The sequence below is a fragment of the Lemur catta genome, chromosome 26, assembly GCF_020740605.2.
Source record: "Lemur catta isolate mLemCat1 chromosome 26, mLemCat1.pri, whole genome shotgun sequence".
Lineage (NCBI taxonomy): Eukaryota > Metazoa > Chordata > Mammalia > Primates > Lemuridae > Lemur > Lemur catta.
Genome location: NC_059153.1, coordinates 6731057 through 6755467, shown reverse-complemented (window position 1 = coordinate 6755467; position 24411 = coordinate 6731057). Strand labels below are relative to the sequence as shown.

Below are 24411 nucleotides of genomic sequence, written 5' to 3'. Positions count from 1 at the left end.
GTATAAATTGTGTAGGAAATCGACAAACTGAATTGGCTAAAGAATGTCGTTGGATTGCCCGACAGTGCTGACGTTTGTGGTCATCAATTGAAGACGAGACAGTCAGCAAAATGCATGTTTGTCTCCGTGCACGTTCAGCTGCTCGAAGGCAGGTGCAGAGTGGACAGATTCTGGGCTCACCCAGAGTTGGAGCCGTAGCGGTTGAGTACAACAGCCAGAGGGAGAAGCAAGGGAGATGAAGCTTATGCACAACGGAGAGATGATAGTGAGGGACTGGGAGAGTGTGGTCAGAAGGGATAGATGGACTTTGCAAAAATGAGATGGCTTTGGTAAGTGCAACTGTAGCATTATTGAAATAAAGAATAAATGCAAAGAAATGACATAAGGTGATAGAACACTCAAAACTGAGATTTTAGTGGATGGCTTTTCCCCCTTTGAACCACTTCCATTTTGTTTTCTCCCACCAATCTGCGGGTCATTTTCTTTTCTTGTAAATGAAAACATTCCCTTCCATTCCCCCACCCATCTCCTGCCTCCTACCGCAGAGCCAATGAATGGCTGCTGTTTGGAAAAGGGAGGCTGTTTTTCTTTTCTTTGGCACCGTTGAGACGACATCCTGTTTATTTGGATTTCATTGCTCCCAACACAAACTAAAGAGAATCCATTCACGGAGATGTTAAGCACTGAATGTGAGAGACCGTAGGATTTTTAAGGCCTCTGAAAATAGTTTGGAGTTTTAGTCAAAGTTAGCGAAGCAAACATTTCCACTGGAAATTTTGGAATATGCTACTGAAAGATAATTGTGCATCTCTCTACTTCCCATAACATAAATCCTTCAAACATAGGTCTGGCTTACAATGATTTTTCTATTTTGTCATCTCTGTATTGAATAATAAGCCTGTTTCACTCAAATTCACAGTTAAAAGATGCCTTCTTCTTTATTTTGATGGATCAATGATGGAATTGTATTTGTAAAAATGAATAGTGCTGGACATATAATACACCCGTAATCATTACTAATTATTCTATACAGTAAAGAAGTAGGCAAAATGATTGTGTAGAAATTAAAACATGGTCTTCTACTAGATAGCTAACGAATGTGCTATATTTAAAGGTACTTCATATAATTATAGGATTTATTTTGCAGATGGGGAAATGAAAATTAGGAAAGGTGAAGTGACATACTCAAAGTCGTCCAGCTTTTTGAAGCAGAACTGGGAACCCTATCCACAGAGGTTGAAATCAACTTCATCCAAACTCTCGTTACTGTTGATATTTTGCCCTCCTTCCATGAACCACACATGTTTTTAATGACATCTAGAATAGTGACTCCTTTCCAGAAGATTTTCAATGTACTCTGCCTAGATCCATCAGAGGAATCACTGTCTACGGCAGTCACAGCATTTTGAGATGTATTTCTTATATCATAAGACTTGAAAGTCGAAATTACCCCCTGATCCACGGGCTGCAGAGTGAATGTTGTGTAAACAGGGATGAAAATAACATTCATCTCCTTGTACATCTGCATCAGAGCTCTCGGGTGACCCGGTGCATCGTCAGTGAGCAAGTAATACTTTGAAAGGAATCGTTTTTTTGAGATGGGGGACACTAGTTCCCAAGAATGGGCTTAAAATACTTAGTAAACCACACTGTAAACAGATGTGCTGTCATTTCATAGGGCACAGGAAGAGTAGATTTAGCACAAATCGTAAGGGCCCTAGGATTTTCAGAATGGTAAATGAGCACTGGCTTCAACTTACAGTCACCAGCTGTCTTAGCCCCTAACGAGAGTCAGCCTGTCCTTCGAAGCTTTGAAGCCAGGCATTGACTTGTCCTCTCCAGCTATGAAAGTCCTAGATGGCATCTTCTTTGATGGAAGGCTGTTTCATCTACGTTGGAAATCTGTTGGTGGCCGGGCATGGTGGCTCCTGTCTGTAATCCTAGCACTCTGGGAGGCCGAGGCTGGTGGATCGCTCGAGGTCAGGACTTCGAGACCAGCCTGAGCAAGAGCGAGACCCCGTCTCTACTAAAAATAGAAAGAAATTAGCTGAACAACTAAAAATATATATAAAAAAATTAGCCGGGCATGGTGGCACATGCCTGTAGTCCCAGCTACTTGGGAGGCTGAGGCAGGAGGATCAAGCCCAGGAGTTTGAGGTTGCTGTGAGCTAGGCTGATGCCATGGCACTCTAGCCTGTGCAACAAAGCCAGATTCTGTCTCAAAAAAAAAAAAAATCTGTTGTTTAGGGTGGCCACCTTCATCAGTCATCTTAGCTAGATCCTCTGGATGACTTGCCGCAGCTTCTACATCAGCACTTGCTACTTCACTGTGAACTTTTATGTTCTGGAGACGGCTTCTTTCTTTAAACCTCATGAACCAACCTGTGCTAGTTTCCAGCTTTTCTCCTGCAGCTTCCCCCCCACCCCCCGGCCTTCGCAGGACTGAAGAGGTGAGGGCCTCGCTCTGGATTAGGCTTTGGTGTAAGGCAATGTGGTGGCTGGTTTGATTTTTTCTATCCAGACAACTAAACCTTTCTCCATATCAGAACTGAGGCTGTTTTACTTTCTTATCATTCCTGTGTTCACTGGAGTAGCACTTTTAATTTCCTCCAAGAACTTTTCCTTTGCACTCAGGATTTGGCTAACTGGGCCAGAGGTCTGGCTTTCACTCTGTCTCGGCTTTCCACGTCTTCCTCGTTAAGCTGAGTCATTTCTAGCTTTTAATCAAGGTGAGAGAGGTGCGACTCTTCCTTTCACTTGAACACTTAGAGGCCATTGCAGGATTATAACTTGGCCTAATTTCAATACCGTGTCTCAGAGAAGAGGGACATCCCAGGAGAGGGAGCGAGATGGGGAATGGCCGGTGGGTAGAGCAGTGAGAATGTTTATTAAGTTCACCGTTGTACATGGGCGTGGTTTGTGGTGCTCCCAAACAATTAGAATAGTGACATCAAAGGTCACTGATCACAGATCACCATGACAGATGTAACAATGAAAAAGTCTGAGATATTGCAAGAATCACCAAAACGGGACACAGAGTTATGAAGTGAGCACATGACATGCTGTTGGAAAAATGGTGCCAACAGATGTCTTGCTCGATACAGGGTTGCTATAAACCTTCAATCTGTAAAAAACACAATATGGCGTAAAGCACAATAAAGCATAGAACAATAAAATGAGGTACGCCTGTATACTGTGTAGTTGTTGTTAAGAAGACTTCTAAAGCAATGCATGTAACAGACAAGGCCTTAAATCTCATGTGCTCTTTTACACACACGTTAAGGACAGAAAGGATCTCAAAGCTCTATGTTTGTATGTCTGTGTATCACACCACGTTTTGTTTCATCTGTCAATGTTATTTAATGGTCATGAGGAGTCTAAGAATACACTGTCATGTTCATTAAATTTAACTCAAGTTTCCATTTCTACGTGGATGTATATATAAAAAGGAATAACATTTTCTCAAGTAAGTGAGAAGTATTAGCAGGTTGAATTTTCTCTCTCTCTCTCTCTCTCTCTCTCTTGTACACATACACACACACAACATGTTACATTTAACACAGGCGGCTGCATTTCCTATTGGAGAGTATTATGCTCATTGACACGGCGTTCACCCAGTATTTCTATAATCAATAGGATCTCTTTATAACTGCCTCAGACACACCACTGTGTTTGTAGAGCCGTAGACAGTCTGCTCTGAAGCTATGGGGAACTGAAGCCACAAGACACAGGAAGTCTTACTGGACCTCTTATCTCAGAAGCCTGAAGTCTTACATTATTTTTCATTTTTCCCCGGTGTTTTGGTTTTTATAATTTTCTGCACTCTCATTTTGGAAAAAAAATTAGAGCATTGATTAGAATGGGCCCCCCCACTGCCTTTCCCTGATACCCCTCAACCCCTCTCTGAATATGGTGGTAATGCCTCTTTTATGCAACAGGTGTATTGCTAATATAGTAGTGTGTAACAACTAAAATTTTAATACTATAATAATTAAAATGCTAAAGACTACTGTTTAAATGAAGTTTATGTGGCATTCATTTTTGTATATCAAAGATTTATGAAAGATTTACTCCTTAATTTATTTATTTTTAAATGAATAGTTATTAAGCAGCCTATAAATTTAGTCTAGTTTTTTGTTGTTGTTTTTTTTGTGAGTATGAGATAGCATACTGAAGATATTTTACTCTAAAATACAAGTCAAGTGGAATGGATTACAAGACCACTAAAAATATCCAAAATCTCCATGGAAATTTTAAAAAATGAGTAACAGGGAAAAATAGATGCCCCTTGTATAAATGATACTATAGATATATTTGGCTATATTTTTGGTAGCCTAAGTTTTGATTTGTATGTCTGCTAGAATCTTGGGCCATTAAGTCTCTAAATTACTTTTAATCTGGCCTAAAATCTACAAAAATATAAATTGAAATCTGGAGTTACACAGTAATTCTCATGTAGCCCTGTATGTGAATTATTTCTGAAATTCTTGAACAGCATCTGAAGCAACACATAAACTAATATCAATCTTTGAATCAGAAATTATTATTAAAATACCATTTTTGAAGTATGCGGGTATAATCTTGGTGTTAAAACAATGACAGTTTCCAGCTCATTTTCACTTTCATACTAAAAAGGACCAAGTTAAAAACACTAGTAATATTGCAAAAATGAGTCTTTGCCTAGGCTAAGAAGACAGTCTGTGTTTCTGTGTTGCTATTTAGATTCTTTTCTTGAAAGGATTTTTTTTTCCTACCGGAAGATTGAGTTCTCTGTGCCACAGTGGAAAAATCTTGGTATTAAAATGCCAACAGTGTCACCGGCATGACTGAGTTACCTGTTAAAGCTCTTGTAATCAGGCAGTTCTGCCTTTCCTTCGGGCTTGAAAAATTTCGGGGACAACACCTCTGCAAGCTCCGGATCACTGCTGATGGCCTGTTCCCAGGGAGACTGGTAGTACTTAGGCACGGCTGTGGTGTTGAATCTTTCAGGAGGAATTTCCTTCAGTGGTCCGGAATAGCCTTTGGAAAAACATAGCGAGAATAAATAAACACAGTGCCCGGGAGTTACTAAACTCCACCTAACATTTTACCATGTTTAATTTTTTCATGCTGGGGTGAATGTAGGAACAATGCGTCCTTTTTATGATCCCTTAGAAAACAGCAGTCTGATACCGGAGACATTTTAAAACTCCTTTAAGCTTATGGAACTTTAGAAAGAAACCATTGTTCTTAATGTTTAATTTTTCCCAATGATACCGTTGTTTTTTTCTCCTTGACTATCTGAGTATATATTGGTTCAGGTAAAACTGTTCATTTAATTTTTTAAAAATTGTGCGCCTTGGCTGGGAGTGGTAGCTCACGCCTATAATCCTAGCACTCTGGGAGGCCGAGGCGGGAGGATGGCTCAAGGTCACAAGTTCGAGACCAGCCTGAGCAAGAGCGAGACCCCGTCTCTACTAAAAAAATAGAAAAAAATTAGCTGGACAACTAAAAATATATATAGAAAAAATTAGCTGGGCATGGTGGTGCATGCCTGTAGTCCCGGCTACTTGGGAGGCTGAGGCAGGAGGATCACTTGAGCCCAGGAGTTTGAAGTTGCCGTGAGCGAGGCTGACGCCACGGCACTCTGGCCTGGGCAACAGAGTGAGACTCTGTCTCAAAAAAAAAAAAAATTGTGCCCCTTACATTAATTTATACTATACATTAGATGCCACAATTAATTAATTTGAAAATGTTTATTGAGGGCCTGTTGTACTCTAGGCTAGGGGAGAGAGCACAAAGAGAACACAAATTTCCCTCCTCTCTGAGCTGATCCTTCAGTGGTTCCCAAACTTTTTGGTATCAGGGACCATTTTCATAGAAGACAAATTTTCCACGGACCCGGAGAAGGAGGGATGGTCAGGATGATTCAAGCACATTCCATGTATCGTGCACTTTATTTCCATCATTGTTACACTGTAACACATAAGGAAAGAATTACACAATGCACCATAGGTTGGGGACCCTGCTGTAGAGGCTTTGTTAGGGTCTTGTCTACCATACATTGCTGAACGCTCTAGAAAATGTTTAAGCTCCAAGAAGGTGAAGTGATTTGTTTTCACTGCCTTATTCAGGTCCTATTTCTTTTTTTTTTTTTTTTTTTGAGACAGAGTCTCGCTCTGTTGCCCGGGCTAGAGTGAGTGCTGTGGCATCAGCCTAGCTCACAGCAACCTCAAACTCCTGGGCTCAAGCGATCCTCCTGCCTCAGCCTCCCTAGTAGCTGGGACTACAGGCATGCGCCACCATGCCCGGCTAATTTTTCTATATATATTTTTAGTTGTCCATATAACTTCTTTCTATTTTTAGTAGAGATGGGGTCTCGCTCTTGCTCAGGCTGGTCTGGAACTCCTGACCTTGAGCGATCCTCCCGCCTCAGCCTCCCAGAGTGCTAGGATTACAGGCGTGAGCCACCACACCTGGCCTTGGCATGTATCTTTAAACCACTTTCACGTACATCTGGTGATGCTTTTCCAGGTTTCCAAGGCGCAGCTGTCTGCTTCCTGCCTGTGCTACTGACTGTGCCCTTACAGTTCTGTCTCCCACCCTCTCCCACCTGCCTGTTCTACTTTGCAGTTTCCCTGATGCCCTTTCCCCTCTCTGAAATGCGTTCGGTTCTGCCGGGCCAGGCCCATCTTCTCTTTGCACTAAAACGCTCCTCTCCTCCAGACCTCTCCCCAGGCAACTCCATCTCTAGGCAGCTATTTGTGGCTATGTCATTGTCTTCAACTTGCCTCCAGTGTCCAACAGTAATCTCTTTCCGTAGGCTTCTTTCCCCAGCTTGCCGCTTAAATAATGATATTACTCAAAGCCGTTTTCATGCATAGTACACTCTGCCTAAAAATGCCATTTGTAGCCAGGGCTCTAATCGTGAACTACCTGTTGATGGTTCCAACTTTGGGTTTTCAACCTCCAGGCCCTTCTCTTCCACCATTTATTATATTTGTCCCAGTGAATGATCCGCTGGCCCCCTTGGTAACTTGTCTTAACCTAAATGCAGCCGTTTTCCAATACATCCTGTCTCTTTTTCTATATTGATCGTCTTGGCAAATGGTATCACTGTACCCTCAGGTCCCCAAGACAGAAGCATTAGCCCAAACTCCCCCTCATCCCCACAGCAAATCACTAAGTGTCACCAACTGTGCTTCTTAAGGGTTCCTAAAACAATAGCTCTCAAACTAGTTGTGTTCTGCATCACCCTGGGTGCTCACTGAAAATGTAGGTAACAGGCTCCTCCCTTCAGAGATTTGGCTCATAGGGTTGAACCCAGATCTGTCTGATTCTAAAGCTTGTTTCTTTTCCCGTGTGGTTCATGCTATAGATGCAAACTCAGTTACCTGCTTTTCTGCTATAACTTTCAGTTGAATGCTACTGAAGAACTTTATTAAAATGCTGTATTTCAGAATTTTATGCATTTTAATTGTGCCTCATTGGTCTCCTTTGATGTTATTTTACTAGGTCTATCAATAGTTTTTCTCGTTGTGTTCAATAGGAACGCTGTAATAAACCTAAGCTCAGCAACTACGTATTTTTAAATAATATTTAACGTTATGCAGGTTTTCACTCCCATATTTTAAAAAATTGTATTACATTTGAGAAGAATTCTAGAAGTACTTTTGCTAAATTCATTGTTTATTTTATCAAAATAGACAGATATCACTAATTTCAAGATTAAATTATTTAAAAATCTACTTTATATATCACCCTTGAGGAAATGCTTGGATTTTCAAAGACACTTGCCATAAATGACTTTGCAAAGTTATTGTCTAACTAGATAATACAGTTTTTTGAAAGATTTCATATTTTAATATCTAACATTAGTTCTAAGGAATATGTACTGACTGGATAAGAATTTGCTTCTCTTTTAAGATAACAAACAACTATACACTCTTAAGAAATTGCATTTAAAGCCCCTTGAGGGAGCTTTTCATAAATTGTACAGTCCCATGCAAATAGAGTTTCAGTATAATTACAAATGACTTAATTTTCAATGTAACAAGTGATTCCCAACAAACTCAATGGACCTCTAAAGGAACATACAGCTACTACAAATGTTTTACATGATTGCTTTGGGTCTGAATTTTTTCATTTATCTTGAATTTATCCACAGAACATAGTTAATGAGAAAAGCTATATCATTTAAATACCATTTAGTAAAGGCTTCAAATGACTTGAGTCATATTGTTAAGCACACGGTGATTTTAGGGTTCTATTTGGAAGGGGATTGGTTACCTGGCGCGATGTTGTCTGGGTGTGGAGGGCTTCGTGGATCCGGGGTGTTGGGGGGCGTCGAGGGGGCCTGCTGGGGTCCAGCTTCCAGGCTGTTTCCCTCCAGCTTCCCGTTCTGCATGGCAATACGGTGCTGCGTTGGATCAAAAGGAGACTCTGCTTGAAACTCAAAAATGTTAGGCACACTAACAGGAGCTATATATGCGAGACTCCATTTGTATATTTATAATTTAAATCCAATGTCACTTTATGATTCCCTGGGGCCTCAATAATTTACATGCTAATATGGTTGAGAACTTGAATGATCTGTTTTACGATGACAAGCCACTTAATAATTAAAGCTGAAATTAATTGAGCCTTACTGTGTCCCAGGCACTGTGTCTTGTGAACTTAAGCTCCAGCTAAGACACACCGGCAAACTCAAGCAACAGATACTTTCCATGACACAAATTCTACCATCCGCAGTTCCCTTCAAGAAAGTTAGACACACAAATGAAGATGTATTTCCTTTTATCTCAGTTAAGTGGACCCTAAAGAAGACAGAACTAGAGCAGTATCCTATAGCCTGCAAACATCCATGTTACAAACATGTATAATACATATTACATGGTTTCTGTTGAAATAGCAATAGAAACAAAAGAGGAATTTGTAAAATCTGTTCTATACTTTGTGCCAAAGACATAGTAAAAGTTATATTTGGAACAAAATGAATATATGTTCAGAATCCAAATATATTTAGTATGGTCTTATTTGAGAACTACTTTTTATAGCATACTGCCGTTTGCCCACTATTATTTAAGATTTCTAGAGATTTCAAAAAATTCAGTATCATTTCGCAGCAATTTTAAGAGAGAATTTTAATGATCATGAAGCATTCTTCCACGTTATTTTCCTTTGAATGCTTATTTTCTTCGACCGTCTCCTCTGTTGCCTTTATTTAAGAAGTAGTTCAGTTCACAAACTGGGCTTCCAAATTGATTGATGTAGCAACGTTTCTTCATTTCTTTCTAAGAACACACATTTCCTAGTATCAGAGTTTGTCATAGAAAGGAGATATTGCTTGAATCAGCAGGAGAGTAAGTTCAAAGCTACACTTAATTGTTTCTGTTTTGAAAATGACACTTAATATTTGAACAAATGGCATTGATTACCAGGGGGATGGCTTTCATTTTCATTTATATGAGACCCTAAACATTATGATAAAATAAGAAATATGCAAAGCTAAGTTAGATTATTATTTTGACAACATCTATAGCTCAAAGGAAGCAATAACATAAAAGTTTGTTCCAGAAAATGTAGTCAATAGACGAGGTTACGGGGGCACAAATCTTATAAAGATGATTCAAGAACAAGATTGTATGTAAATAGTTGCTCTCTATCTTTCAGTGTTATTTGGTCTATCACTAAATAATATTTATTTATCTCTGAGCTCACAGCATTGTGTCTAGAAGATATAGGTGCTCAGTAAATACTTGCTAACAGCATAAATGAACGAATGGGACCCAAGATTATTTTTTTAATTCCTGTCATGCTGACAACATTCCAAATTGCAATCTGGTGCCTTAACAAAGCGAATGTGTCATCATACAATGTGGCTTCCTGTCTTCCTTCATGATTTATTGTGCAGGTAATTTTTGGAATTAAGATCAGAGAATATACAGATCATTAAAGCCAGAAGGCACCTTAGAGAGCATTTGCGTTCATACTCTTATTTTATAAATGAGAAAAAAAAATCCAGAAAAGAAAAAAAAAAACAAAAACCCTTTTACATCAACTCTAAATCAGACGGCTGGTGGGAGAGCCAGGATCGAACCCTGCTCTGTGGTTCCCAGCCAGAGTTTCCTTTAATTCCACCAAGATAGGTGTTGGTGCCAAGAATTCTAGAATTCTGAGAGCTGGGTTTCAATTTCCTTCATTCTGGTATTGCTTAAATCAAATCAGTACACTTCCTTGAATACTACTTTCCTCATTGCAAAAGAAGAGAGAGTAAGTGCCATCAGACTTCAGAGTGTGTTCTGTGACTTCGTTGCATGCATTATTGTAGTTGATTGTCCTGAGTGATTTATCAGCATTTAATTTTTTATGTCATTAGACTTGTTTGGGGCCGTTTTATTTACTTAGGGTCCAGTCTGTTGGGAATAGTGAAAAATTGTCAAGACACATTCTTACGCATTTTAAGCATAACTAGAACGTTTGACCACAAGTAGATAAGATTATTGTCAATAACTTAAAATACTGGTGTGAAGAGAATAAGTTGTGTTCATAAGGAGGTTTTGAATCTCACTGTACCTTTTCTCTAGAATTGTAAGGTCTTATTCTTAGAGATGTAAGTGGAAGTTATGAAAACCGGTATTATGCATTTATTTGGATGTTTAGACTTGGGCATGACTTTTCAAAGACTTTCCTTAAGCCACCTGATTTTATATGACTTCATAGAAATTCTCTCGATTGTCATTATTGAAAGAATATGATTAGTATAAACTGCGTCAGATGGGCTGGGGATTATTGTAGACTCAAACGGTATCAGCCGCAGATATTTTCTGGTAAGAAGACACTGAGCATAATAATAGGGTAATATAGCATTGTACTTACCTGTGACTTCAAGTGAAAATCATTTCTCACAAGTGTAAATGCTATAGTTGAGTAAGATTGATGTCAAACTAAATTCATAATTACAACAATTATAACTAGGTTTAATCCATGGAGGTTGAAGGATGCTCACAAATGTGAAAAATTTTTTTTTAATTTAAAAATGTCCTCTCAACATTTACTGTTAACAAGAAAAAAAGCTTCATGTCTGAAAGGGAAATAAAAAATTTTGGAAATGAATAAAATGTTGGTGCTTGTGAGTGTGGATATTAGTTTCTATAACGTGTCTTGGTAATTATCATAAAAGAACTCAGTGAAATAAATCTGTCTGCTGTAAAGAAGTGGACTGTTGGCCAGGCGCGGTGGCTCACGCCTGTAATCCCAGCACTCTGGGAGGCCGAGGCGGGAGGATCACTCCAGGTCAGGAGTTTGAGGTCAGCCTGAGCAAGAGCGAGACTCTGTCTCTACTAAAAATAGAAAGAAATTATATGGACAGCTGAAATATATATAGAAAAATTAGCCGGGCATGGTGGCGCATGCCTGTAGTCCCAGCTACTCGGGAGGCTGAGGCAGGAGGATCGCTTGAGCCCAGGAGTTTGAGGTTGCTGTGAGCGAGGCTGACGCCATGGCACTCTAGCCTGGGCAACAAAGCAAGACTCTGACTCAAAAAAAAAAAAAAAAAAAGAAGTGGACTGTCCATTCAAAACAACTTAGTAGTGATGGCAGCTGGTAAGTTTTCAGATTTAAACTTGTAAGTAAACTTACAGACCCTTCGTAGCTACAGGAAGAAACCCTCAGTGAATAAAATTTATATTTGTCGTAGTCTCCACAATCTCTTCAACTTCAGGATCAAATTTAGGATCACTGTTCCTTTTTGATTCTTCATGGCTGCTATTTGATTTTTAAAGCCATTTTCCCAAAGCTGGCTGCCTTTCTGTACAAACTTCTCCCTCTACAATGTCTTTAGATAACAGTATACATGGATATAATATCAATAACATATGTAAAATGCAGTTTAATTAATTAATTTGTGCTTGTTAAATAGCTTTCAGTTGAGGCAATCTTTGTCTACCGAGTTCTGTACACACTGGTTTTCTCCTTAATAGGTACCAGATTTCCCTGCCACAGTGGGGAATAAATGCTTTGAGAGGAAATTGAATGTGTCTGTAGTTCCCAGGCATGTTTCAGTGCCAGGATATATTCGGCCAATAAAATGCTTATCCTTGCTTTGTGGAGTGCTGTGTGCTTTGGAAATGTTTCCATCTCAAACATTTAACCGGTGGCGATAAGACCGTGGAAACTTCTGTCCCCTCCCTCTCCCTCCTCTCAGCAGGACAGGTCAGGCCCGCGTGCCAAATCTACAAGCTTGCAAGGTCTCTCGTGAGCTAAAAACATACTCATATCACACACAATACTTTCTTTGTTTACCCACCTAAACTATTCATTATGATGAAAAAAAAAAACTCTTGGAAGCAACTGAAAGAAAACATGTAGCATACTTGTTTGGGAATCTAGCAACACATGCAAATTTACAAATGCTGCTCATGCATTTAGGTACCACAAGGTCAAGTTATACCTACGTTTATCTGTGCTTTAGATTCGTACTGGAAGTTTTCGTACGTGTATTTGTCGGATCTTCTCTGGCGCATCTTAAATAGCCTGGCACCGCGGTTACCGAGATGGGACAGTTCTTCCACCATGATGTCCCTGGGGATGCTGACCTTCTTCCCCAAGTCTATGCCGTCCACGTCTGTGAAACAATGTTCGTGCGCATGAAAACCCCAAGGTAAGCGTTTTCTAATGCTTTTCTAAATTCTACAATGTGTTGCTTGTGCCATGCTGTTTTGGTGAGTGCCTTAAATTAAATCCTGCCTCCACCACTTTCTAACTGCCTGATCATAGAGATGTCACTTATTTTCTCTAAACCTCGATTTCCTCATCTCTAAAGTGGGGCTAATAATAGTGTCTACTGCAAAGCGTTGATATGCAAATTAAATAAAAATGCTTCATATTAACATACAGCAGTTTGCATGGCACCTGGCACATAAAAAGAGTGAATACAAGTTAGCTGTCATTACTATTAGTATAATACAATTAGTGAGTTTTCAAACAGCACAGCTTCCTAGATACATTGCTAGGCTCTGCTTTGCTCCCCACATTTTTATGTATCAACTGGAGCTATCCCCCTGCTGAAATGCTTACTACCCTCCCACTCCACCCCATTTCCTAGTCCTGGTCAAAATGTGAGTGTCTGCACAAGAGCAGCTTGTAAAGATGGCAGATGGTAAACAGTGAATGAACATCCTTCCCAAACCAGCTCAAACTCCATCTCTGTGACTCATTTCCTTAAAATCTCTCTTCATAGTTGTTCCTATCTTCTCTGCATTCCCATAACACCGAATCACATATACTTGATTCTTTTTTGTTTCATGCATTTTCTTTATGTTTTCATCTTTGTGTCCCCATGGCGTAAATATAGAAGATGTTCAGTAAATGAGAATTATTTTCTATTTCCAGTACCAAAAAAATTTTTCCAAAACCCAAAGGAGAGGAAACTTCTCCACTTCTTGTCTTTACTTGGGAATATATTTATGTAATACCCAGAATTCTTTTGCCACCGTGAGCTACTGTTACATGTACAGGAAGAAAAAATGAATGGGCTGTTAGGAAAATAAATAATTATTTTGATCGATTAGGACAACATTCTTTGATGTGACAAATTAACCATAATAAGTAGACTTTTGAGAATGCTTAGGATATAATATAAGAATTACTTTTAAATTTTCTCCCCATTTTTCTTTGAAAATAATTAATTTGTTTACATGGTTTGATAGAGAAGAGCTCCACTAATAATAAAAATCACAATATCAAGATTTTTGTTGGCCGGGCGCGGTGGCTCATGGCTGTAATCCTGGCACTCTGGGAGGCCAAGGTGGGAGGATCGCTTGAGCTCAGGAGTTTGAGACCAGCCTGAGCAAGAGCGAGACCCCATCTCTGCTAAAAATAGAAAAATTAGCCAGGCATGGTGGCACATGCCTGTGGTCCCAGCTACTCGGGAGGCTGAGGTGGGAGGATCGCTTGAGCCCAGGAGTTTGAGGTTGCTGTGAGCTAGGCTGACCCCAAGCACTCATCCTGAGCAACAAAGTGAGACTCTGTCTCAAAAAAAAAAAAAAAAAACCCAAAAAAACTCACTTTAAGTATTAATATAACATACAGGCAGGTTGAAAGTAACAGGATGGAAAAAGACATATCGAGCAACATTAACCAAAGGAAAGCAGGAGTGGCTATGTTGATATCAGGTAAAGTGACTTCAGAGCAAAGAAAATTGCCAGAGACAGGGAAGGATATGATGATTAAAGTCTCAGTCCACCAGGATGACCTAGAAATCCTAAATGTGTATGCACCAAAAATCAGAGCTAAAAAATATGTGGAGCAAAAACCATAGAACTAAAATGAGAAATAGAAAAGTCCACAATTACAGTTGGAGACTTCAACATCCCTCTCTCAACAAGTAATAGAACAAGACAGAAAATCAGTAAGAATATAAAAGAATGCTATCAACCAATGGGATTTAATCAACATTTATATTCTACTCAATAACAGAATACACATTCCTTTGAAGTGCACATGGAATATATGTCAAGAAATACCATATTTGGGCTATAAAATAAACCTTAACAAATTTCAAAGAATTAAATTTTTGAGAGTATTATCTCTGATCCCAATGAAATCAGGCTAGAAACCACTAAAAGAAAGATAATAGGAAAATCTTCAAATACTTAGAAACTAAACAACACACTTCTAAATAATCCATGGGACAAAAAGAAGTCTCAAAGGAAATAGAAAATTCGTTGAACTGAATGAAAATGGAAATACAGCATATCAAAATTTATGGGGCAAAGCTAATGCAGTGCTGAGAGGGACATTTATAGTACTAAATGCATAATTTAAAAAGGGGAAGAGTCTCAAATCAATAAACTAAGTTTCAACTTCAAAAACTTAGAAAGAGAAGAGAAAAATAAACCCAAAGCAAGAAGGAAGGAAATAATAAATATAAGAGCAGCAATCAATGAAATTGAAAACAGAAAAATAATACGAAAAAGCAAGCATAGAGCTGTTTTTATAAAGATCAATAAAATTGACAAATCTCTAGTAAGACCAACACAGAAAAAATAGAGAAGACACAAATTAACAACATCAGGAACAAAATAGGGGATATCATTACAGACATTATAGATACCAAAATGGATAATAAGAGAATACTATGAACAATTCTACATATAAATTCACATACATTTGGGAACTTAGAAAAAATTGACCATTCCTTGAAAAGCATAAAGTACCATAATTCACCTAACATGAAGTAGACAACTTGATTAATCACGTAACTATTCAGATGATTGAATTTATAATTTAAAAATTTCCCCAAAAAGAAATCTTCAGACTCAGATGATTTCACTGGAGAATTCTACCAACCATTTAAAGAACAATTACTACCAACATGACATATTCTTTGTCCAAAAATAGAAGACGGGGAACACTTCCCAATTCATTTTATTAAGCTAATATTACTCTAATACCAAAGCCAGATAAAGACAACACAAATGAAGAAAGTTACAGACCAATGCTCCACATGCATATATATGGAAGCAAAAATCCTGAACAAAACATCAGCAAATAGAATTAAGCAATATATAAAAAGAATTCTACATGATGAGCAAGTGGGGTTTATTCCAGGGAGGCGAGGCCGGTTCAGTATTCAAAAGCAATGAGTGTGATCCACCATATTAACAGGCTGAAGATGAAAAATCACGTTATCATGTCTTTGGGGTCCAGGGTTAGGCAAAGAGTTGTTAAACTTGACACCAAAAGTACAATCCATGAAAGGAATAATTGATAAACTAGACATCATTCAAATTAAAAACTTTTGCTCTGAGAGAGACCTTGCTAAGAGGAGGAAAAGACACCAGGCAGCAGGCAAGAGTATCTGCAAAACACACAGCCAACACCAGGCTGGAGTATATAGAGAACCCTAAAACTCACTAGTAAAAAAGCAAACAATCCCATGAGAACGTGGGCAGAGACATGAAAAGACATTGTACCAAAGAAACTATACAGATGGCAAATGTGCATATGGAAAGATGGCACCATCCTCGGTCACTAAGGAAATGCAGGTTCCAACCGCAATGACGCATCCTGACTATGCCCTTATCAGAAAGGCTGATTTGGAAAAGTCACACCATTTGCTGGGGAGGATGTGGGGAAACTGAGCCCTCATGTGTTGCTGCAGGCAACGTGAACCAGTGCCGCCATTCCAGAAAACGGTTTAGAAAGTTCCGGATGAGCTGAACATAGAACTACCCAGCAATACTGCACATTTACTCCAGTGAAATTAAAACTGCGTTCGCACAAAAACCTATCCACAAACATTCATAGCGGCTTTCTTCTTAAGAATCAAAAACTGAAAACAACTTAGATATACTTCGGTGGGTAAACTATTAAAAACACTCATCCAGGCCGGGCGCGGTGGCTCACGCCTGTTATCCTAGCACTCTGGGAGGCCGAGGTGGGAGGATCACTCGAGGTCAGGAGTTCGAGACCAGCCTAAGCAAGAGCGAGACCCCATCTCTACTAAAAAAAATAGAGAGAAATTAGCTGGACAACTGAAAATATATAGAAAAAATTAGCCAGGCATGGTGGCACATGCCTGTAGTCCCAGCTACTCAGGAGGCTGAGGCAGGAGGATCGCTTGAGCCCAGGAGTTTGAGGTTGCTGTGAGCTATGATGACACCACGGCACTCTAGCCCGGGTGACAGAGTGAGACTCTATCTCAAAAAAATAAGAAAAAAAGAGCTATCACGTCCTCCAGAGACATGAAGGAAGGATCCTGGAATGCATGTTTTGAAGTTCAAGGGGCCAGTCTGAAAAAGCTGCGTGATTTTGATTCCACCGCACTGGAAAAGAGACGACTAGGACGGTAAGCAGAGGGTGACTACGTGGAGCACGGGGACCTTTCAGGCCATGACACCAGCCCGTGTGACACTGTAACGGCAGACAGATGGCACATGTTTGTGGGAGACCCCGGAACCCTAACACGGGGAGTGAATCTCAGAGTGAACTGTAGACTTTGATTTCTTCATTTTTTTTTAATTTTTTTTTATTTTTTTTTCTTTTCTTTCTTTTTTTTTTTTTTATTAATTTATTTTCTTCTTCCTTTCTTTTTGAACTGTAGACTTTGGCTGATTTGGATGCTTGTCCTCTGCAGAATGGCTGTTGGAACTTAGTCACCACTGGAGGTAGGAGCTTTAAGAGAGGATTAGACCCCGAGGGCTCCACCCTCATGGATGGGACAAGTGCCCTTAATAAAAGGGTGAACTTGGCCTCTTTTTCTCTCTCACCTGCCCTCCGTCGTGTGATGACAGCACAAAGGCTCTCGCCACATGCCATCACCTGGACATGGCACTTCCCAGCCTCCAGAACCGAGAGCCAGTACAGTACCCAGGCCCAGGTATTCTGTTACGGCCGCACAAAACAGACGACAATAGTTAATAATCGTGTATCAATATGGGTTCATCAATTGCAACAAATACACACAAATACAAGACATTACTAACAGGGGGAACGGCGGGGGGGGAGGGGTTTACATGGGAACACAATGTACTTTCTCTTCAACTGTTCTGTAAACCTAAAACCACTCTAAAAATAAAAATAAAGTCTATTGTAAAAAAAAAAAAAAGTTAAATTTAAAAAATTTCATAGTTCCTCCGAATGCGATGTGGACCAGCTTGTCTGGCTCTCTAATACCCCCAGATGCAACAAAATGCTGTGTTCTACAACCCCGGGAAGGGCAGAAGTAGCCTAGGCAGGAGGAATGGGAAGGACAGAGACAGATGAAGTTTTCTGGGATTTTCTTCCAGCTCTGCTAAGTTCTGCAGAAAATGCTCAGCTTTGTTTGTTTGTACATGTGTGGAGTCTCTGTCACTATTTGACATGTGGAGGGTGAGCTAGTTTATTTTTCAGTGTGTCTATGAGTGTCCCTCAGTGTGCTAGGCAGTGTGGTGGGCGTGGGCTGTTTCTGGGCTCAAAATAGCAAGTGCCTTTTAGATTACAAGAGAGAAACAGACAATGCTCTCGAGGTTATTTATATCCACTGTATCTGTACGTAGAAATATTATGTAATGTACTACTGCACATCTCTTTCCAACTCTGCATTTAGTGCTCCATGATGGTAGCTTGTAATTAGCCACGGTGGGAGTGTTTATTCCCCAGAAATTGGCAAACTCTACAAATCAAGACATCCTCCCCCCATCACCTCCACTAGAGAACCAAGTGTTGAATATTTACCAGCATACTATTGGACACAACTAGCAGTGTCAGGAATATTTTGCAAACATATTTTACATACGCAAACAAATAACAAAACACATAAACTCAATTCTCCAAGGTTTCCTTCCCTTCCCTTCTAAGAGTTAAATTTTGGATGTCACCGAAGCAGGAGTTCGAGAGCCATTTGTGAGTTGGGGCATCTCACGCACGATCACCCTCGTTACTGGAACTTTCAGAGTGAAGGATGCTGTCAGCGAGCACATAGAGTCCAAGTTCAGCCGTTCCTCACCTTTCCTTGTAAACCCCTGCACAGGGTCTTATCAGTGCGTTTAATCCTGATGCTTGATAAATGATACATTGTTTCATTCAGGATACATTTCTTCGCCCTCATGGCTTAGAAGGTTGTCTTTGTGGCATTAGATCATCTATTGAAAATAATATTGCTGAGCATACTTTCCTATTGGTGTCATTTATAGTGATCAAGAACTTTAGTTAGTTCAGTGAATGCCATCCATATTGTATAAACATACCCACTTACAAATAGTTGTAGTAAGACAGAAGAGCTTTTAAAACTGCAATTGCAATTCTAGCAGAGTGGGTAAAACCACGGGAGGGCAGCCACCTGAAGCTCATTTGCTTTAGGATAGACTTATTAATTTATTTAGAAGACTTATTGAGGTAAAGAGATTTTATCTGCATTTGCACGGGACACTTCTGCCTGTTTACAGATAGTTGGCCTAAGTAACTGAATAAAAGTCCATATAATATATGTTATCATATAAAGTAACATTACATATAACATAAAATATCATAGTCCAGACTGTGATTTTAAATAATACCTGAAAAGACTTCAGTTGATAAAAAGCTCATTGACAATTATTTCTACATAAAAAAGTTGATTTGAAACCCATCTGGGATTCTTGACTTTCTATTTCATATCTTTGCCTTGATTTGAGTTCTAAGACTGTTTTATAAAGTTTCAAAAATTGTCCTGAATGAAAATATTATCATTTAAGAGCTGTGTAAATTTATAAACACTTGAGAAATGAGATTGTCCATGTATTAAATTACACAAATTAAGTTATAGAAACAGAATTATCTAGTACTGTTTATGGGATGTATATCAAAGCATGTTAGAGTGGAAAAGGAATAAAAGAAAACTAGGCTGATGGACTAGTACGGCTAGAATTAATCTCTGAAATTTCCACTTCGGTGTAAAGTATAATTTAGCCTAGTTCTCTGGTTCTAATTTTCTGGGGGGCCTTGTTAGTGGTTTGATGCTCAGAAAATCTGTGAATGCACAAGATCTGACTGCACACCAGTTATCAAAATAAAACATGCATACTTTGCTAGCTCTGGTTTTTCTTGGGGTTATGAGAGTGTTGATGCGAAAAGTTAAACCCCACAAAAGAAACTACTGAACTTGTCCACTGAAAACACTGAGTCCTTTTTCTTCTCCAAACTTTTTATATTTGATAGGAAGTTTCAAAGGCCTTTCTGGCCTCCTCATTTTGATGTTGACTATTTTATTAATTGCTTTAAGATATGTTCATGCAAGAAAAGTAAAAGGAGTCTTCATGTAATCTTTCATCTGATATTCTAGACTTTGTCCTTTTTCAAAGAGTCCTTGCAATTGAGGTCAATATTATCATTTCTTTTGTTACCGGTGGAGAGACTCAAACACGCTGACGTTTGACTTCAGCACACAGCTCAGTAAATTAGAATCCTGGAGTTTTAGAAGTAGATGCACCAGCAAATCCAGCCTTCCTCGCTTTCTGATGAAAAAATCTGATGTCTAGTCTGGAACCCGGGGCTCCCGGTATGGTACCGACAGCCACACTCCATTTAGCACCTGGACTTCCTGTTTTCAGACCACAAAGCTAAACTCCCTTCCTGAAATTACAAAAATAATCTGCTCAGCTCTCTTCTGTGTGCTGGGGAAAGCTGTGGCCCAGTCACGAGGAGAAAAACAAACAAACAAACAAACAAAAAACATGCCAAAAAAAAATCTCTCCCAGAGCCCAGGTGAGAGAAATATAGGGTGACCGAAGTGGCCTCGTGAGCCACGCTGGTCCTATTTATGAAGCTCTTGCTCTAAACTGTCAGCAATATCTGTGCTTCAAGTCGGGGAACAGCATGCTCCCTGTTCTTTGCAGTGGTTATTTTAATTCCAATTCCTTTTCCCAACATTTCCAAACAGACGCCAACTGTTCGGAGTGTCTCTCCTCATTCCATCTGATTGCCCCATCTCTGTCCCTATCAGTCTGTTATTTCCTGTCCTTTTATCCTTGCCTATCTCCTTCTTCCTTTGGTCTTCAAGTTTCAGATGAGTTATGGGGCAAAAGAAAAACATGATGAATACTGGAAAATATGTATAGATGCAAGGGTCAGTTGCACAACTAATTCATACACAGATAATGGCAAGATGCTTTCTGTATGTTGCATCTTTTACAGCAGTACTTGTTACGTAGTAGCAATTGTGGCTGAGATACTTTTGTATAAAGCACAGAGGTTTGTATCACAACAGGAACACAAGACAACTTCCCCGTCGGCTGTACCACTGCCAATATGATGATGATGATAGTGATCATGACTGTGATGCATGGCGAGGAAGGTCGGCCTGAGAGTGGGCAGCCTTCGTGTTAGGGATGCTTTGTATTAGTTATTTGTTGGGAGTGTGGTATACTTGCTTCCAGCGCATAATTGACACCAAATCATAATGTTTCTATAATGGACCATTTGCAGTGCAGTTAGTGGAGGCTGGGATTATTTTTAACTCATTCTATCCAGTTAGCTCTGGAGTCTCCATGGATAGAATTTTTCAGTAATTCTTTGAGGTCATTTCTCCTTCTGATGGATTGAGTGCTCTGATGTCAAACTCTCCCTTTTTGGTTTTTATATTTTTCTTCTAATTTATCTCCAAGACGCACCGCTGTAGTCTCGCTCCCCCTGCAAGAACTGGACTGAATTTCTACCTCATGTTTCACAGGACGACTGGTTTAGCTGAGTCTTTGTCCCATTCCATTCTCCTCCAAACTCAATGTTTTTGGAAAGCGATAATAAAAGTTAAACAGGTTATAATACCAAAAAACATCCTGACGTACAGGAGAGAAGAAGGTAGGAAAAGGGGGTTGAAGACATCCTTCTCCATTCTTTTTTATAAAGGACAATCCAGTTCAGATCTGATTCATTTAGTCCTATAATTGGAATCAAAACAGTTGTGCGGTTTATCTTGAGTGATTTAGAGTTTTACTGCTGTAAAGTGTTTGAAAGTTTGGAGCATCATTCCCCAAAAACGTTTCTCTGCGGTCTATGTCTCATTTCTGCAGCCTTAGAAAAAAACAATACTCCCCAAATTCCAGCTCTCTGAACACTATGCAGTATACAAACAGTGAAGTTGCACATAAGATGTCAAAGGAAAAAGAGTGAAAAATTAAATATTTGAGCTACTCCCTAAAGTATCACAGCTATTTTATCTGGGATGAGTTAAGAAAGTGTCCAATTATCCCTGTGTTATCTGTAATACTTGACGTCCCAGCAAAAGCAAAGCATGTGACTCCTCTCACGGGGCTGGAACTGATTCCGTGGGGGGGAGGGGAGCTGCGGCAGATTTTACGTGGCCGGGATTTATTGGTGGGGAGACAGTAGTATTGAGGGTTTTTTCCACCTTGGGATATAATTTTACTTTTTTTCTTTATATTTCATAAAAACAATAGTTATGTCTAAAAAAGGAAAAAAAAATTCATACCCTTATAGGACTATGTCTCCAAAATATGATGTAGACAGGGAATACATGAAATGGATTGATTGATCTATGATTATGGTGCAATTAGAAAATGATAACTTATTGAACGTCTGGTTTTAAAGGAAACAATTTACTGTCAAACTCAAGTGATAGTCTTATTTTTGCCTCGTAGGTCAGGAAAACTATACAAACGATTTCAAGCAAATTACTCAAAGCAGGAAATACAAGGATACCTAAAAATTTAAAAGAAGGATGAATTTTGGAACTTTGGATTGGAACAAATTTAGTTCTGGTATCTGGTTCAGGCTTATTCTCATTTTATTCCAAACTCTTTGACATCATAGTAAAACATGAGAACCAAGTTGAATCCAATACGGTGGTTTTCTATTGCAGAAGACAGAAAACAAACCTAACAACAGAACCGTTTAGCTATGACTACATTGTGTGTGGAGCGCCTAAAAGTCTTTGCTTGGTTCTGCTCAGCTTGTTTTATGGAAAGTATAATCTGAAAACATTATACTCAACCCTGCTCCAGGTCTCAAGCTTTTAGGCTTCAATATTGTTAGGGTGAAAGGCTGCATTTCTGGACAACCGAGAGGAAACAAGGAGGCATTCTGAAAATTCTGCAGATATATCTGAAATGGCTCAAATCAGCCCCTAAAAAGATCTGCATATTCTACTTCTTGACTTTTAAAATTGATGCTATCCTTTGTTCATGAATAAAATTGAATTTCCTTTAAAACTAATAATCAACATGCAAAATAGGAAGCATTGCTTTCCAGAGTTATTTGCTGGAATTTAGAGAAAGAAGAGAGTGCAATATTAGCCAGCATGTAATAGATATCAAAACTTTTTTGAGTCATATGCTTTGTGACAACAAGAACTTTCTCCATATTTTCTTGGAAATTATAAATAAAAGTAGATTTTGTGCACAGAATGTGTTAGTCACTCAATTACTAAATATGAAGAATGGTTTAGGGGTTAAACAAATAAGCAATGAATGTAAATTCCAACTTGATTAACAACTTTAGTAAAAAAAGATGATAGAACATACTTTGAATAATTTACATAATGTAAGGTAAAAGAGACCAAGATGAACCACGTGGGATGGACAATGAAAAAAAGACTGTATCAGGCCTGACCCCCACCCCCCGCCAGAAAAGAATTGAGAGTGATATCAACTTATAACGAGAAAGCCAAGCCAGGCAGAATGTACATCAGCTGTCAGATTGCCTCATTCCTTTTACAGCAGTTGTTCATCTGAAAATAGCTTTCAAATGAGAAAGGATGACTACAAAAGGATTAGTTACCATAGGCTTCACTGCACCGCCCAGAGCTCCAAGTTTGTTACGACAGAACAGCAAGAATTCAAAGGAAGTCAACCATGGAATAACATCAGGAGGATCTACGTTAAAGTTGAGCTACGTGAATGCTACGGAGGGGTTTTATTGGTACCGTTTCCATGGATTTCCTTGATGATGGCTGACGCTTGCTGTTTCCTCTGCTTCACCATGGTACTATGCGATAGCATGGCTTTGTGTCCCCTGTTGAAAACAAAGGGACATTACTGAGGCAGTGCAAAGAGCTCATTTAGAGTGTTTTGTGATCATCCTTCTGAAGGAGAACATCTTTGTTCTTCGTTAGGAATTTATCATTGCTTTCTACCGAAACCCGTTCATGTGCATTCCTTATCTGGGGACAGGGCATGGTGTCCCTTGCCAGGCCATGCCACAGTGAACAGAGGGGACATTCAGAGTCTCAGACCCAGTCTTATCTGCACATTAGCACGGTGATCATCGGGCAGTGAGAGAGAAGGAAAGAGCTGGCCTCCCCCCCCTCCCTCCCCTCAATCTCTCCTTTCCACGTTTTATCTTAATCTGCCATCGTTTCCTTCCTGGCCTCCATCTGTCCCAGCATCACATTCATCAGTCCCAGCAGACCGCACGACTGAAGAAGACACCAGATTCAACCAGAACTCTCTGGCGGTGGCATTTTACTACTGGCAACAGCTGCTCTTTAAAGCAAAGAATGACCATCTATGAGTCACAGCTCTGAACCTCCTTGGACAACTGACTAATAAAACATTTTAGGGAACCGTATACTCACCTAGCTGCGAGGCTGCGCTTTCCAGCGGGGGCGAATCGCAATTCGTGGAGGAAGGCTCTGGAGATGAATAGAGATGCACTTGGGCCGATGGCTTTTATCCCTGGACCTGGGACGGCATGGTCCCTCGCTCGGACTTAAACCGGGGACTGAGCTCTTCTGAGGAGACTGGCATCCAGCTGACATCAACCGACTATATATAGCACCAAATACTTCAGCGACTCATATCTTCCTGGCGAGAGGGAGGGACAGAGAGAGATTAGGCTCTCGCCATTGTGTTTCTAGCTTGTGGGATGTTTGAATGAACTGTTCATTCATTGGACATTCAGAAAGCTTTTTACTAAGCACCTCTGTTTGTGGAGATAGTAGCCAAAAGGAATTTT

At 39.6% G+C, this 24411-nt stretch overlaps 1 protein-coding gene across 2 annotated transcripts in view; it reads right to left on the bottom strand.

The window, feature by feature from the left end:
* The window catches only part of MYOZ2 (myozenin 2), a 28206-nt gene extending 4000 nt beyond the window's left edge, over positions 1 to 24206 (bottom strand). Inside the window, exons 1-5 of one of the 2 annotated variants that reach the window (XM_045537345.1) lie at positions 24032 to 24206; positions 23381 to 23469; positions 12435 to 12604; positions 8269 to 8398; positions 4836 to 5019 (exon numbers count right to left, since the gene is read on the bottom strand). In XM_045537345.1, the coding sequence (XP_045393301.1) occupies positions 4836 to 5019; positions 8269 to 8398; positions 12435 to 12604; positions 23381 to 23456 (560 nt within the window). In that variant the 5' untranslated portion in view covers positions 23457 to 23469; positions 24032 to 24206. Of the gene's footprint in view, positions 1 to 4835; positions 5020 to 8268; positions 8399 to 12434; positions 12605 to 23235; positions 23355 to 23380; positions 23470 to 24031 lie in introns of those variants that run through there. The other variant, XM_045537346.1, reaches the window with a different exon arrangement.
* Between the last annotated feature and the right edge of the window lie 205 nt (positions 24207 to 24411).